Genomic DNA, 16,812 nt, shown 5'->3' with positions numbered 1-16,812 from the left:
TACAGTTTTAATAATCTTCCTGGTTTATTCATAAATCTATCTCATGATTAAACCTTGCAGAAAACATCTCCGTTACCATGGCGATGTAAACCCGAGTTCCTATGGTAACCGAGTCTCTCTAAATAAACAAACAGTGTAAAGAATTAATATTGACATGCTCTCCAGCCCTGACGCAACAAAACAAACTAAAAGGTGAACATTAAAGCTAAACAGCATCCGTCTCTCCCTCTCTCTCCCCTCCCTCCACCCCCCCTCTCTCCCTCTCCTCCTCTTCCCTTCTCCCTCTCCCTCAATCTCCCTCTCCCTCTCCCCCCCTCTCACTCTCCCCCTCTTCCCCTCTCCCTCTCCCCCTCTCCCTCAATCACCCTCTCTGCCTCCCTCTCTCTCTCTCTCTCTCTCCCCTCCCTCCCACCCAGTTTCTTTAATAAGCGTGCCATGTCTGATTAGCGTGTTCTAAAGGTCACGCTGCGTCTTAACGTAATAAAGCAGGTAAATATGGAATTACACTCAGACCCTAACCCACCCCCCAACCCCCCCCAGTCCTCCCGTGGTCCTGGACACAGAGAAGAACATCTCCTTCCTGCTCAAGGAGTTGGACTCGCTGAGAGCCGCCAACAGCAAGGTATCCTCCTCTTCCTCTTCCTCTTCCTCTTCCTCCTCCTCCTCTTCTTCTTCGCCTGCTTGGTGATCAGACCTGCAGACGTCAGCGCACGCTCCCCGCGCCCCCTGGTGCCCGGCGGCGTCCGGACACGTCGGGCTCTCCGAGAGTGAAGGACAACAGAGAAACGTCTTCCCCGGAGTCCGGCTCCCGGGCCGCCGGCGCCGCGGGGTCCCGGGCCGCCGGCGCATTGTAGGGCGAACGATCAATTTTGCGGCAGTGCAAAACAAACGGGGCCGGAGAGCCGGAACGAAAAAGATGAAGATGTTCAAATGAGCGGAGGAAAAGAGACGGTGGGATTAGGAACGAGAGCGAAGGAGCGGAAAGGGGGAGACAGCCACGTGGAGAGTGGCGATCGGGTCGCGAACGTCGTGATTTGAATATCAACAAAGTCAGAACACATTTAAAAGTTGACGATGTTGATGTTGTCCCGGAGTTAAGGTGTGGATCCAAACTGTGTCGAGGAGACGTTTCATCACCTCAGGAACCTTCTGGAAGCCACAGAGTCCCTAGCAACAGTTGCTAAGCGCCGCGAGATAGCACGGAATGGATTCACGGCCTTCTGATCCAGTTTCATATGATAACATCTGAAATAAAGATCCCGTTGATATGGATTTCTCCCACAGCAGCTTCTGGAAGCTTCAAAGGAAGGTCAGGAGACGGTTCCAGATCCATATCAGTGGGAACAGGGGCTTCAAAGCCTCTAGTGAAGCAGAGGAAGTCTGAGACACGCAGGAGGAACCCATGGTTCCTCAACATTCTGCAGGTTCCTCTAGTTCCTCAGCAGGTTCCTCAGGCTTGTCAGCAGGTTCCTCAGTAGGTTCCTCAGCAGGTTCCTTAGGCTCAGGTTCCTCTGGTTCCTCAGCCTTGTCAGCAGGTTCCTCAGGCTCGTCAGCAGGTTCCCCAGTAGGTTCCTCACCAGGTTCCTCAGAAAACTCCTCCTCAGGTTCCTCTGGTTCTTCAGCACGTTCCTCAGGCTTGTCAGCAGGTTCCTCAGCAGGTTCCTCGGCAGGTTCCTCTGGTTCCTCAGCAGGTTCCTTAGCAGGTTCCTCAGAAGGCTCCTCAGCAGGTTCCTCAGGTTCCTCAGCAGGTTCCTCAGCAGGCTCGTCAGCAGGTTCCTCAATAGGTTCCTCAGCAGGTTCATCAGGCTCATCAGCAGGTTCCTCAGCAGGTTCCTCAGGCTCGTCAGTAGGTTCCTCAGCAGATTCCTCAGCAGGTTCCTCAGGCTCGTCAGCAGGTTCCTCAGTAGGTTCCTCAGCAGGTTCCTCAGGCTCATCAGCAGGTTCCTCAGCAGGTTCCTCAGCAGATTCCTCAGCAGATTCCTCAGCAGGTTCCTTAGCAGGCTCCTCAGCAGGTTCGCAGCAGGTTCCTCAGCAGCTTCCTCAGGCTCATCAGCAGCTTCCTCAGGCTCATCAGCAGCTTCCTCAGGCTCGTCAACAGGTTCCTCAGTAGGCTCCTCAGTAGGCTCCTCAGTAGGCTCCACAGTAGGCTCCACATTAGGCTCCTTGGCAGGTTCCTCGGCAGGTTCCTCGGTAGGTTCCTCAGCAGATTCCTCAGCAGGCAATGACAGAACCCTACGCAGAGCAGCTCATTGAAACCTGTGTGTGTGTGTGTGTGTGTGTGTGTGTGTGTGTGTGTGTGTGTGTGTGTGTGTGTGTGTGTGTGTGTGTGTGTGTGTGTGTGTGTGTGTGTGTGTGTGTGTGTGTGTAGTTGCAGCTCCAGTTGGTCCAGAAGCAGAAGGAGCTGGAGGAACAGAAGCTGGAGGAGAGTGAGAGCCAGCTGGGCGAGCGAGGCTGGGAGACACAAGGAGGTAGAGAGAGAGCACACTCACGACAGCGACACATGAAGCCATTTTAAATGAAATATATAAAATAAAGTCACAGATGAACTGAAATATTACATTTCAATATAGAATCATATTGATCACTGATATGAACACCTCAAAGTGGTTAACATTTAAAAACAAAACCTTTAATTTGATAATGTCATTAGTTATAACAATGATGTCAGTTATTATATATAAATATAGTTTTATCAAAGTGTGTGTGTGTGTGTGTGTGTGTGTGTGTGTGTGTGTGTTGGTGTGAGCCTGTTGTAATTAAAACATTTGCACTGTAAACGAGACGATTAACATATGATCAAGAGGAGTGAGAGGGAGGGAGGCAGTGAGAGAGAGGGGGAGGGACTCTGTAACTGTTGTCCTGGCTGCGTCCAGCCGTCCTGGAGCAGCTCTACGCCGCCCAGAGGGACCGGGACCAGGCTCTGATGGCTCGGCTCCGATTGGCCAACGAGGAGCGGGATGAGGCCTTGTTGCGCTCCAAGCGACTCCTGCTGGCGGCGGCCGAGTACGTTCCCAAACGCATCCACGGCCTCACACATATAATATTCTCACACAGACACATTAATATTCACTCACACACACACATTAATATTCACACACACACATTAATATTCACACACACTCACACACACACATTAATATTCACACACACACTCTTATGCAGAAATTCTCCCCGAGTGCTGTGAAATGGACTAAAGCTCCTGGAGGAGCCGTGAAATGTGAACAGAGAACCTCTCCTTGAGGTAAAACCAGGGAATGAGGAAACGTTTCTGTTGGAGGAGGTGGAGCCAGAGCTGCAGAGGGTGGAGGACACCACCTGCTCCACGTCCCACTTTGACCACATAGGAATTTATATGTATTAATTCAACTTATTTATTTTCTTTTCTAGGATAGAAAATGTAAAGCCAGAGGACAATGACACGGTAACACACACACACACACACGGTATACTATATATACAGTATATTGAAATGTGTGTATGTATGTATGTTTATATATGCCGTATGCATGTGTGTGATGGAACAGGATGTGGATGAGTTGCTCAGCTGTCTCACTGCTGCAGACTGCAGTGCAGACTCTATCCTGCAGGGCGGCGCCGTCCTGCTAACACTGCTCCAGAAGACTCAGCAACGCAGAGCGGAAATCACTGCACAGGAAATGAAGGCTCTGATCGAGGAGAGAGACCTGTCTGTGGCTAAGGTCTGTCTGTCTGTCTGCCCTGTGCGTTGTTGTGGTGATCCTTTTCTTTTTCCACTGTAATGTTGTCATCCCTCATTTCACCAGATCTATCTATATATATATATATATATATATATATATATATATTATAACATATCTAACATAATATATCTAATGTGACATAATATATACTTAAGATAATATACAGTATATCTAATATACCACAATATATATCTAATATAGAGAGGTGTAACGATTCACCAGTATGAATGGGAAACTGGTTTTAACATTACAGATGTGACTACATGGATACACAGACACCTGGATCGATGTAAATGTACCATGAACCGCTCGATGGCCTGATTTTAAAGTTGCCAGTCGGTCGACTGAACCTTTGCTGCTAATTCTACTTTAGGATTACATTACATTAAGCAGACGCTTTTATCCAAAGCGACTTACAATTGTTCAAACACCGACAGACGCAGCCATCAGGAGCAATTAGGGGTTAAGTGTCTTGCTCAAGGACACTACAGCATGCTAGCAGGAGGAGCCTGGGATCCAACCAGCAACGTAGACCACCAGCTCTACCGCCTGAGCTACCATCCCCCCCCAGTATAGTATAAACTAAGACTCACTGATCTAACCATACGAGTCATGTTACTTTCACACCGTTGAACCGACAACACCACACACCGGCTCCGTATTGGGGTTTTGCCTGTTGATTACTCCAACAAGCAACAGACGTACAGCCACCCTGATCCTGGGCCCAATTACCTAGACCCAGGACAGGTGTGGCTGCTTTAAACCACACCACCATATATCTAATATAATATAGTATATTATAATATAGGATGATAGGATAATGTTCTTTTCTTGCACACTCAGCAACTTGACAAAATTAAAAGAAAAACGACAAAAGGAAATAGAAAAGTAATAATTGTTGTGCAGCGACACACATTTTCTGCAGCGACACGCATGTTGTGCAGTAACACGTGTTCTGCGACGCACATGTTCTGCAGCGACACACCTGTTCTTCAGCGTCACGCATGTTCTGCAGCAACAAGCGTGTTCTGCGACACACCTGTTCTGCAGCAACAAGCGTGTTCTGCGACACACCTGTTCTTCAGCGTCACGCATGTTCTGCAGTAATGCGTGTTCTGCGACGCACGTGTTCTGCGACACACGTGTTCTGCAGCGACACGCATGTTCTTCAGGAACGCGTGATCTGCAGCGACGCGTGTCTTCTGTGGCGACACACGTGTCCTGCAGTAACACGTGTTCTGCAGTTACAGGGAACAACTACCCAGAATCTCTCTCGGGATAAATCCTTCTGAGAGAGGGAGTTTAGAAGAGTGATGCAAAGGACGTGAAGAGAGAGCATCAGAAAAGGAGAGACAGAGCAAGAGCGGGGCTCTTCATTGAAGGATTCCTCTCCTCCGCCCCGCGGCGCGTCGATCCCTCGCTCCCTCTCTTCATCTCTCAGGGATTATCTCTGCAGCGCTGCTGCTGCTAAGACTTCTGGGAAATATGAGAAGCTGAGGGAGAGGCAGAGCACGACTCTCTCTCCACCTCTCCCCCTCTGTCTCTCGGCCAGCATCACTCCATCGCTCTGTCTAATTGTCTCCATCTCTCCCTCCCTCCCTGTTTCGCCAATATCGCTCTTATTGCGGCGCTAGCTGCAGCTAGCTCATATCGTGTTATTAGAGCCGCTCCCCCAGTCCGTCCTCCAGGACCAGGTCTTATTAAGGTCCAGGTCCAGTCCGTCCTCCAGGACCAGGTCTTATTAAGGTCCAGGTCCAGTCCGTCCTCCTGGAATAGGTCTTATTAAGGTCTGGTCCGTCCTCCAGGACCAGGTCTTATTGAGGTCCAGGTCCGGTCCGTCCTCCAGAACCAGGCCTTATATAAGGTCCTGGTCCAGCTCAGCCATGCCCTACGCTGGTCGGAAACACCACTGTTGCTTTATCTTGCCGGGTTCTCCCCTTTTGGACTAGTTCGACTGTATCCTGCTGTTCAGACTTCTCACTGTGTGTGTGTGTGTGTGTGTGTGTGTGTGTGTGTGTGTGTGTGTGTGTGTGTGTGTGTGTGTGTGTGTGTGTGTGTGTGTGTGTGTGTGTGTGTGTGTGTGTGTGTGTGTGTGTGTCTCTTTCTAGTTGAAGCGTTTGGAACAGCTGAGCAGGGAGAGCGCAACACACACTCTCTGCAAGGTACACACGCACACACACACACTGTCCTGTTTGTATGCTGTAGAAGGTTCATTGCCATGACAACCAGTCAGACGTGTTGGCTTTATTTACATACAACCAGTAATCCAAACTGTGTGTGTGTGTGTGTGTGTGTGTGTGGCCCCGAACCTTCATTAGTACACACACATCACATGTATTCATGGATCAGACGTCCATGAGGCTGGAACCAATCAGAACAGACATTGAGCAGTGGAGCGACCTGGGATTCAAACCCTCATCCTGATTCTGAATCCAACCACATCCAAGAAGCTGGAAGGAACCGGGATGATCAGTACTCATGTTGTTAGCGCAGTAGTTGGTCTCACCCCCCCTCTTTCTTTCACGCCTCTCTTGGTCTCTCTTTCTCCCCCTCTCCTTACTCTCTCTCTCTCTCTCTCTCTCTCTCTCTCTCTCTCTCTCTCTTTCTCTGCTCTCTCTCCCTCCCTCTCTCTCTCCGCCCTCTCTCTCTCTCTCTCTCTCCGCCCTCTCTCTCTCTCTCTCTCTCTCTCTCTCCGCCCTCTCTCTCTCTCCGCCCTCTCTCTCTCTCTCCGCCCTCTCTCTCTCTCCGCCCTCTCTCTCTCTCTCTCTCTCTCTCCGCCCTCTCTCTCTCTCTCTCTCTCTCTCTCTGCAGTGTGAATGTGAACCATCTTGGACCAGTTGCATGACTTCTTTCTCTTTCTTTGTTTTCTTTCTTTCTTCCTCTATTTTCTGTCTCCCTGACAAACATTTGTTTGTGGATTTGCAGATCGGACGACGTGTTGCATTGTTTTGTTTTTTTTAATCAGATTGGTCAACACAGTATTGCAGCTCTATCCACTGTACAGTGTACATGCTGCTGCGGGTTCGAATCACTGTAAGAAAAGGATCACATCTGGGACCCAGGGAGGAGGGATCACATCTAGGACAAGAAGGAGGGATCACATCTAGGACAGAGGGTGGAGGGATCACATCTTGGACAGGAAGGAGGGATCCCATCTAGGACAGAGGGTGGAGGGATCCCATCTAGGACAGAGGGTGGAGGGATCCCATCTAGGACAGAGGGTGGAGGGATCCCATCTAGGACAGGAAGGAGGGATCCCATCTAGGACAGAGGGTGGAGGGATCACATCTAGGACAGAGGGTGGAGGGATCACATTTAGGACGGAGAGGAGGGGTCAAATCCAAAACACAGGAAGGAGGGATCACATCCAGGACGGAGGGAGGAGAAATCACATCTAGTACTCGGGAGGAGAGGTCACATCCAGGATGGATGGAGGAGGGATCACATCTAGGATTGGGAGGAGGGATCACGTCTTGGACGGGGGAGAAGGGGGTCACATCCAGGACACACAGAAAGGAGGTTTCACATCTAGGACACGGAAAGGAGGGATCACATCTAGGACACACAAAGGAGAGATCACATCTAGGACACAGAAAGGAGGGATCACATCCAGGACACACAAAGGAGAGATCACATCTAGGACACAGAAAGGAGGTTTCACATCTAGGACAGGGAAAGGAGGGATCACATCTAGGACACAGAAAGGAGATTCAAGATTCAAGATTTTTTTTTTTTTTTTTTGTCACATACATATACATACTTTCATACATATATGCAGTGAAATGTAATAGAAGGAGGTTTCACATCTAGGACACAGAAAGGAGGGATCACATCTAGGACACAGAAAGGAGGTTTCACATCTAGGACACATGAAGGAGGGATCACATCTAGGGCACATGAAGGAGGGATCACATCTAGGACACAGGAAGGAGGGATCACATCTAGGACACAGGAAGGAGGGATCACATCTAGGACACAGGAAGGAGGGATCACATCTTGGACGGGGAGGAGGGGTCACGTCCAGGACACACGAAGGAGGGGTCACATCTAGGACACAGAGGAAGTGTCCTCCTATCAGATTTGGCCGCTAATTAAAGGAGCTGCTCTCTCATCCGCCGGCTTTCTGTGCGTCTGTCGTCTTATTAGAAAGATATTAAATTGGGTTTTTAATGTAGCACTGGTTTCTCATAAAGCTCCTTAATGAGGATTAGAGCAACAGCTGCTCAGATCAGATGAGAGGAGGAGGTCAGAGGGCGAGCTCCTCCTCCATATGAAAATAAAGTGTGAAGAGAGGGAGGTGAGAAGGAAGGGGATGATAGAAAAGGAGAGGAGAGGAGGATGAAGGAGGAGAAGGGAGGAGGAAGAAGGGCAGGATGAAGAAGGGCAGGATGAAGGGAGGAGGATGAAGGAGGAAAGGAGAGAAATTAAGGGAAAGGGGTGGATGAAGGAGATCTGAGCAGGATGAAGTAGGAGTGGGAAGGAGGAGGGGAGAGGAGGAGGAGGAAGGGCAGGATGAAGGAGGGGAGGAGAATGAAGGAGGAGAGGGGAGGAGGAGGAGGAGGAGGAGATCAGGTCGTAGGGGAGGATGAAGGAGCAGAGGGGAGGAGGATGAAGGAGGACAGGGGAGGAGGGTGAAGGTTGGGAGAATCAGGAAGGAGGAGGATAAAGGGCAGGGTGAAGGAGAGGAGGAGGAGGAGGAGGAGGAGGAGAGATCCTGTACTGAATTATGTTCGGACCAGAAGTTCCCAGACCTCCAAAAGTACCAGGATGTTGTCACTGTACCTCAACATGGAGGATGACCAGATATCCCAGCATGCATTCTGGTTCTGCTGAACTTCTGCTCAGGCCAGATCCTCCACCCAAGGATCACCTCCTGCGTGTGTGCGTGTGCGTGTGCGTGTGCGTGTGTGTGCCCTGACCTTCGCTCTCCATGCTAAAGGTCAGGTGTGTGTTGCGTGGTGGTGAGGAGGAGGAGGTGATGAAGGCTCCGCTGGAGAAGGTACATATTGACTCTGAGCGTTTGATGTGACGGCGAGGGCGCTAATTAGGGGGGAGTGGGGGGGATGACCCAACAGGGGATTGTCCAGAGCCCCCGTCAGCAGGAGCCAATCAGAACACAGCATCACAGTCACATGACTTTACGGTCGTGATTCAACAGCTGAATTCTGCTCAATATTCATCTGCGTGCGTGCGCGTGTGTGTGTGTGTGTGTGTGTGTGTGTGTGTGTGTGTGTGTGTGTGTGTGTGTGCGTGTGTGTGTGTGTGTGTGTGAGAGAGCTGATGCAGTGTGTAGTTCTGCTGCTGCCCAGTAGGGGGCTGAACAGGAAGTAACTGGTGCTGTTCCTCAGGAGGAAGTGGAGACGCTGCAGAAAGAGAGAGACGAGGCTCTGCAGCACAGCCACAGGCTGGAGGCGGAGCTACAGCAGCTACAAGCCAATCACAGGTGGGTAGGGAACAGAACCCCCAACCCTGTAGTGCTGGTGCCTTGCTCGAGGGAACTGTCTCCTGCTCCTCTCTTTCACTCGCTCTCTATTTCTCTCTCCCTCCCTCCCTCTCTTCCTCTCTCTCCCTCCCTCCTCTCTCCTCTTACTAATGTATTCAGTTGACATTCTGCGCTCTTATTGTGATATTGCATCGTGGCAGGATGTGATGTGTACTGACAGGAACTTAATCTGCTGGGGTCAAGCTGCTGTTAGAGGGAGCTGCTGCGGCCTGGCGCAGGGTCGCAAGTTCCAATCCCAGAGCAGAAGGCGGTACAGCCTGGAAGTGTGTCTCTGTACTGTAACCTGATTGGCCTCTGTCCTCCCGCTTCCTGTCCAGCCTCCAAGGCCCCCCCCCCCTGTCTCCGCCTCCCAGGGATTCTGGCGCTCAGCAGCGCCCCCTGCTGGAGTTCAACAGAGTCTGCAGGGAGCTGGAGGCCTCCAGGGAGGCTGAGAGGGAGGCCTGCTGCCGGGCACACAAGTAGGTCATCCCTCCATCACCCTGTCTCTCTCTGCCATCCTGTCTCTCTCTGCCATCCCTCTATCACCCTGTCATCCCTCCATCATCCTGTCTCTCTCTGTCATCCTGTCGCTCTCTGCCATCCCCCCATCACCCTGTCATCCCTCCATCATCCTGTCTCTCTGTCACCCTGTCTCTCGCTGTCATCCCTCCATCACCCTGTCATCCTCCATCATCCTGTCTCTCTCATCCCTCCATCACCCTGTCATCCCTCCATCATCCTGTCTCTCTCTGCCATCCTGTCTCTCTGTCATCCCTCCATCACCCTTTCTCTCTGTCATCCCTTCATCATCCTGTCTCTCTCTGTCATCCTGTCTCTCTGTCATCCCTTCATCATCTTGTCTCTGTCATTCCTCCATCGCCCTGTCATCCTTCCATCATTCTGTCTGTCTCTGTCATCAAAAATTGGTCCAAGGAAGGACAACCAATGAACCGGCGACATGGTCATGGGGGCCCAAGGCTCATTGATGTGCCTGCAGAGCGAGGTCTATCCCATCTGGTTCGATCCAACAGAAGTTTCCCACACAAATTGGTGAAAAAGTGAATGTTGCTATGATAGAAAGGTGTCAGAACACAGTGCATCACAGCTTGCTGCGTATGGGAGTGGTCAGAGTGTCCATGCTGACCCCTGTCCACCACCCAAAGCACCTACAATGGACAGGTGAGCATCAGAACTAGACCATGGAGCATTGGAAGAAGGTGGCCCGGTCTAATGAATCACCTTTTCTTAAACATCATGTGGATGTTTAGTGTCAGATCCGATGCAGCATCTCTGGGATGTGCTGGAACAACAAGCTGGATCAATGGGGGGCCCACCTCGCAACTTCCAGGACTTAAAGCATCTGCTGCTGCTACGTCTTGGTGCCAGATACCACAAGACCAATTAGCGACGTGCGGGCGTTGATTCGTCCAATTCGAGCCAATTCGAGGCAGCTTGGCGGCCAGGGGAAAGGAAGCCATGCTGCCGTCTGCAGCTACGTCCTGACCATGCCTCTTGGTCTGCCACATACCCCCACCATCCGATTTAGGCCAGGGAGCTGTCCAGCCTACGGCCGATGCACTCTTTCCAGTTGTGTCGGACAAGGGGCTGGTTAGCTCAGAAAAGTCGAGTACAAACCTCCTATAGTAGCTGGCCAGCCCCAAGAACTGCTTCACCTCCTTCTTGGTCTTGGGTCACAGCGCAGAGGTTTTATCAAGCAGAGGTTTTATCAAGCTGCGGCCCATGTGGTACCCCAGATACCGTACCTCCCTCCATCCCACAGGACACTTCTTTGGGTTGGCGATGAGCCCACTCGCACACTTTCGCACACTTCCATAAATGGAAGTGTGCAAAAGTGGTACAACCCAAAAAGAGTGGAGAACGCAGATTTTTCCTGAAACAAGGGAATCTGACCGTAGTCCTTGATTAAATCCAGTGTGGTGAAAAAACGAGCCAGACCTAACCGGTCGAGAAGTTTATCGAACCGGTGTCAAACTTTGACGCCACGTTCACTCTTCAGTAGTCTACGCAGAACCGGACGGACCCATCTGGCTTACCCACCAGCACAATGGGACTAGACAAGTCACTTGTGGACTCCTCTATCACGCCCATGTCCAGCATGGCCTCTAATTCCGCCTACACAATCTTGCGTTTATGTTCCGGCAGACGATACGGCCGAGAGCGCACCTTTGCCCCCTAGGGTCGTCTCCACATGGTGGTGTATAAGGGATGTGAGGCCTGAGAAAAGCGATGCTGAAATGCCGACACGGCCGCCCTCTGGGATGTAGAGAGATGGTCACTTAACAGGGCTGCGGTATGTTCGGCCAATTTTTGAACCTCCCGCCTCAGCTCATCCTGCTCAATGTGACCAGAGCCATGGACGCCCTCTCCCTCCATTCTTTTAAGAGTTGCCTGTCCTGCCCTGCCTGTCAGACTGTTAATGATCGACCTGGCCAACATGCCGTTTGACCACAAAAAGGCTGTTGCCACTTCGTGAGCAATTTAGAGCTGAATGTAGAGAGCAACACATTTACACCTAGTCTCTCGCTGCAAATTGTCGGAGCCGAGCCCCCCTGTCGTATAAGAGGTGCTGACGTTGCTGAGCCCGGAGCAAATTCTCCCGTGATAACGGCCGAATCAACGCGTGTAACCTTGCTCTCAGGTCCATAACATACTGTATCTCGTTCTTACTGGTGCTAGGACCTTCCTCCCAGTTTTTTTTTAATTAGGTCTAGCACCCCCCGGGGTGTCCTGCCAAAAGGAGTTAATCGGGAGAAAATCCTGTGGAGGCCTGGCGAACCTCTCGCATTGCAAACAACAGGGGGTCCAACCATTTGTCCCAATTACAAATATTGTTGGGAACAAACTTTTGAATCATGTTTTTCAGCGTTTTATTAAAGCGCTCCACTGGGGATGGTAAACTCTGGTCCAAATTGAGCAGACGCCCAGTAACTCGTTAAGTTCTGGAAGTGTATGTGACATAGTAAAGGTAGTGCCCTGGTCAGTCAGGATTTCCCTCGGAATCCTGACTCGGGAGATGACCTGAAACAGCGCCTGCACCACACTTTTGACTGTAATACTGCGATGGCAATGCCTCAGGGTATCACATTGCATAATCCACTTGGACCAACACAAAACGATACCGCTTGCACTGCGGTCTAAAGGCCCGATGAGGTCCATACAGAGTCTTTCAAACGGGACCTCCATTAGGGGGAGGGGCCTCAACAGTGCTCTTGGCATAGCCGGAGGATTGACTAACTAGGACTCAGGACATGCAGCGCACTATTTACGCATATCTGCCCCCTTTATTACATTTCACTGCATATATGTATGGAAGTATGTATATGTATGTGACAAATAAAAATCTTGAATCTTGAATCTATCTGTCCAAATGCCCGGCCAATAGAAGCAGGCCATTATCCGCTGTCGTGTTTTCTCGTGACCAAGGTGACCAACCGTCAGGTTATGTTAAGCCGCCTGGAAGAGCATTTCCTGGCGGCTCTGCGGCACCAACAACTGGGTTATCTCCTCTCCTGTCTGAGTGTCAGGGCTCCCTCGATATGAACTGTCTCTAATTACCGAAAAATATGGGTGAGTGAGCACGGCGTCTGGGCGCATCAATATGCCATTGATTTTAACTACCCCTGCGAAGGCCCTGCATAGGGTGTCGTCCCGCGACTGCTTCAGCGGAAAACCGTCCATAAGGAAGGTCAAGGGGACCAAGGAAGATCCAACTTTGCATTTCGCCAAACCCGCACCCGTTGCGCCCGCCGACGACCCCTCCACATCACCGCGTGCCACACAACACTCAAATCACCCTACCGACCGTGAATGCACTCCCCCAGCATCTTTCATCAATGTGTCAAACCCTGGCCAATACGTGGCCAAAATCAGGGAGTGTTTCAGGCTGGGAATAACTACAGACTGTAACCTATGCTTTTTCCTCTTGTAACGAGTTTCGAGCCGGACCATCGGATACGTGTGAATATCCCCATGCACACAAGAAATTTCTCCCCATGACGCTTCCACCAAAGCCTTGGTTGGATCATTGTCTGCGAACAGCCCGAGTCCAGCAAAGCCTGATGTCTACCCCTTTGCAGCCTTACCGGTCCTTGATAGGCCCCTTCCTGACTGGGGGAGGGGCCTATCATTGGCAAACTGGGCCACCTGGGCCACCTGGCCGAGTTCCACCCGAGGGCAGTCCCGGCGGTTGTGGCCGGGCACCCGCAGTACCCGCACCCCTGCCCAGACATCTGTGCAGCTCCCTGATTTCCTGCAGCGGCACCGCACAGAGAGGGGACAGCACAGAAAGGGGAGACAGCGTCTCGCGAAACCACAGGACCCTGCTGGTAGACACCCCACCCCCTGTGCCGCCAGGAGGAGGATCGTGCGGGAAAGAAAAAGGGCGTCCCGACACCCATGGGTGTGGCGGAGCCCCGGCCATTGGTGACCCAGCAAATCCTGCGTGGGTCCTAGGGTCCAACGCAGGAGGCCCCCAGACAGTCCACCAGGGCATCAGGATGGGCTGGGGATCCAGCGAATCCTGCATGGGTCCCGGGGTCGGACGCAGGTCTGGTCCTCTGGCGGGCTCCTGGTTGCTGGCAACAGGCCAGCGGCCGGTTGCAGCGTGCTCCCGAGAGCTCAGGCTGGCCCTGCCCTTCTCGTGTCCCTGTTCAGGCGCCGCTTGTGGGAGTATCTGCACACAGGTAGGGATTTAAGGAGGGGGTCTTTCTGGTTGTGGATTACCAACATGACAAGTTTTTTTTATTTTAAAGATGAACAGAAAGGGTCGCTGGCCACAAGTATCATTAATAAAGAATAATGATTTTGGGCGCAGGAGGAACGGCGTTCCTATCTGGCTCCTGGTGGGCTTACAAGCCCGTGCGCCGATCCCCTCTGCGAGACAGACAAACATTAAGAAAGCTCCCTGCCCCCGAGTGCGATGCTGAGTGGTCCAACTCTATGCAGCTTGGCGGCTATGGGGAAGGAGCCATGCTGCTGTCTGCAGCTGTGGCTTGACGATGCCCCTTGGTCCACCGCAGTAATATATACCCTATGTACTTTTGCATATATACTATGTATATTATCTATACACTATGTACTAAATACGTATACTATGTATACTATACACCGATCAGCCACAACATTATAACCACTGTTATACTGTGTCCTGTGGTATCTGGCACCAAGACGTTAGCAGCAGATCCTTTAAGTCCTGGAAGTTGTGAGATGGGGCCCCCATGGATCGGGCTTGTTGTTCCAGCACATCCCACAGATGCTCCATCGGATCGGACCCTAACCCCGCCCATCCACATGATGTAGAAGAAAATGTGATTCATCAGACCGGGCCATGTTCTTCCATTGCTCCATGGTCCAGTTGTGACGCTCACGTGTCCATTATAGGTGCTTTCAGGGGTGGACAGGGGTCAGCATGGACACTGTGAGCGCTCCCATACGCAGCAAGCTGCCATGCACTGTGTGTTCTACACCTTTCTATCATAGCAACATTAACTTTTTCACCAATCTTTGCTACAGCAGTTCTTCTGAAGGGTCCAACCAGACGGGCTAGACTTCACTCCCCACGTGCATCAATGAGCCTTGGGCCCCATGACCCTGTCATCGGTTCACCGGTCGTCCTTCCTTGGAGCACTTTTGGTAGGTAGTAACCACTGTATAGTGGGAACACCCCACAAGACCTGTGGTTTTGGAGATGCTCCATCCATCTCTCATCCATCTCTCCATCTCATCTCTTTCTCAGCAGGGGGCAGCGAGCTCTAAGAAGCTCCAAGTTTTTACATTTCAGGAAACAGGAGTGTTTGTTCTGGGGTGAGAGGGAGGGAGAGGGAGATTAGAGTTCTTCAACACCTCACCTCTGAGGTGTCTTATTTTTTCTCTTCTTCCACAGCGTGTTGTTATTCTGATACAGTCATCATACAAAATCATAAACATAATTGTCATTTTAAAATAATCTAACCCCCCACTCTCTCTCTCTCTCTCAGGTTGGAGCGTCTGGTCGAAGTATTGAGAAAGAAAGTTGGAACAGGAAGCGTCCGTGCCGTCATCTAACGTGTGTGTGTGTGTGTGTGTGTGTGTGTGTGTGTGTGTGTGTGTGTGTGTGTGTGTGTGTGTGTGTGTGTGTGTGTGTGTCCCCGCTCGTCCTCCATGTTGAGGTGCATCCTGGTACTTTCATTCTGGGTCTGATGTTTGGAACACAACTTGGCTTTTATTCAGATTGATGTTGTTGTTATATTATTTCTGCCTCTGTTGATCTCCTTCTTCCATTGATCTGCTTTCTTTATTATCTTTATATGATATTTAATAAACCGGGCATCAGTGGGATTAATAATCTGATGAGTAACTGATTAATTTTCTTTTTTAATATTGTGTTTTAACCCCATTAAAAGATCACTTTAGAGGTTTTTTTAATTTGTGGCATAAACCTAATTCATCATTAGAATGGTTGCAGGCAGACAGGCAGGCAGACAGGCAGGTACACAGACAGACAGACAGGAGCCCTCCATCGCCACATGAAGCCTTTGAAGCAGCAGATGAACCTGGAGCCGTTTGGAGAAAGAAGGAGGAGGAGGAGAAGGAGGAGGAGGAGGAGGAGAAGGAGGAGGAGGAGGAGGAGGAGGAGGAGGTCTGGAACGGCCATGTCTAACCCTCACTCTTCCTCCCTCTTTCTTTTTCTTCATCCCTCCCTTCCTCCTGCCTCTCTCCCTCAGTCCCTCCCCCCTTCTCCTCTGATTCCCCTCTCTCTCCCTTCCTCTCTATCTCTTTCTCCCTCCATCCCTCCCTCTGCCTTCTCCCTCCCTCCCTCCCTCTATCTCTGTCTCTCTCTCTATCTGTCTCTCTCTCTATCTGTCTCTCTCTCTCTCTCTATCTCTCTCCCTCTCTCTCTCTCCCCCCCTCCCTCTCTCTCTCTGTCTCTCTCTCCCTCTCTCTATCTGTCTCTCTCTCTCTGTCTCTCTCTCCCCCCTCCCTCTCTCTCTCTCTGTCTCTCTCCCCCTCCCTCTCTCTCTCTCCCTCTCTCTCTATCTCTCTCTCTCCCTCTCTCTCTCCCCCCTCCCTCTCTCTCTCTGTCTCTCTCTCCCCCTCCCTCCCTCTCTCTCTCCCTATCTCTATCTGTCTCTGTCTCTCTCCCCCTCCCTCCCTCTCTCTCTCTCTCTCTCTCTATCTGTCTCTCTTTCTCTCTCCCTGTCTCTCTCCCCCTCCCTCCCTCCCTCTCTCTCTCTCTCTCCCTCTCTCTCTCCCCCTTTTCTCTCCCTCCCCCCTCTCTCACGCTCTCTGTCTGTCTGTCTCCCTCCCTCCCCCCCCTCTCTCACGCCCTCTGTCTGTCTGTCTCTCTCCCCCTCCCTCCCTCTCTCTCTCTCTCTCTCTCTCTATCTGTCTCTCTTTCTCTCTCCCTGTCTCTCTCCCCCTCCCTCCCTCCCTCTCTCTCTCTCTCTCCCTCTCTCTCTCCCCCTTTTCTCTCCCTCCCCCCTCTCTCACGCTCTCTGTCTGTCTGTCTCCCTCCCTCCCCCCCCCTCTCTCACGCCCTCTGTCTGTCTGTCTCTCTCTCCTCCTCCCTCTCTCTCTCTCCCCCCCTCTCTTGCTCTCTCTGTCTCCCTCTCT

General features: G+C 51.4%; 1 protein-coding gene across 4 annotated transcripts in view; it reads left to right on the top strand.

Moving 5' to 3' along the window:
* The window catches only part of mipol1 (mirror-image polydactyly 1), a 34,666-nt gene extending 19,048 nt beyond the window's left edge, over positions 1-15,618 (top strand). For 3 of the 4 annotated variants that reach the window (XM_080012209.1, XM_080012210.1, XM_080012208.1), the window contains exons 6-14: positions 541-622; positions 2,369-2,468; positions 2,874-3,003; positions 3,388-3,421; positions 3,525-3,698; positions 5,828-5,881; positions 9,068-9,162; positions 9,540-9,680; positions 15,198-15,618. In XM_080012209.1, coding sequence (XP_079868335.1) covers positions 541-622; positions 2,369-2,468; positions 2,874-3,003; positions 3,388-3,421; positions 3,525-3,698; positions 5,828-5,881; positions 9,068-9,162; positions 9,540-9,680; positions 15,198-15,264 — 877 coding nt within the window. In that variant the 3' untranslated portion in view covers positions 15,265-15,618. The remainder of the gene's footprint in view (positions 1-540; positions 623-2,368; positions 2,469-2,873; positions 3,004-3,387; positions 3,422-3,524; positions 3,699-5,827; positions 5,882-9,067; positions 9,163-9,539; positions 9,681-15,197) is intronic. The other variant, XM_080012211.1, reaches the window with a different exon arrangement.
* Positions 15,619-16,812: the final 1,194 nt, after the last annotated feature.

The sequence above is a fragment of the Zeus faber genome, assembly GCF_960531495.2.
Source record: "Zeus faber genome assembly, chromosome: 13".
Lineage (NCBI taxonomy): Eukaryota > Metazoa > Chordata > Actinopteri > Zeiformes > Zeidae > Zeus > Zeus faber.
The sequence above is the reverse complement of the archived record's forward strand: the minus strand, read 5'-3'. Positions and strand labels throughout refer to the sequence as shown.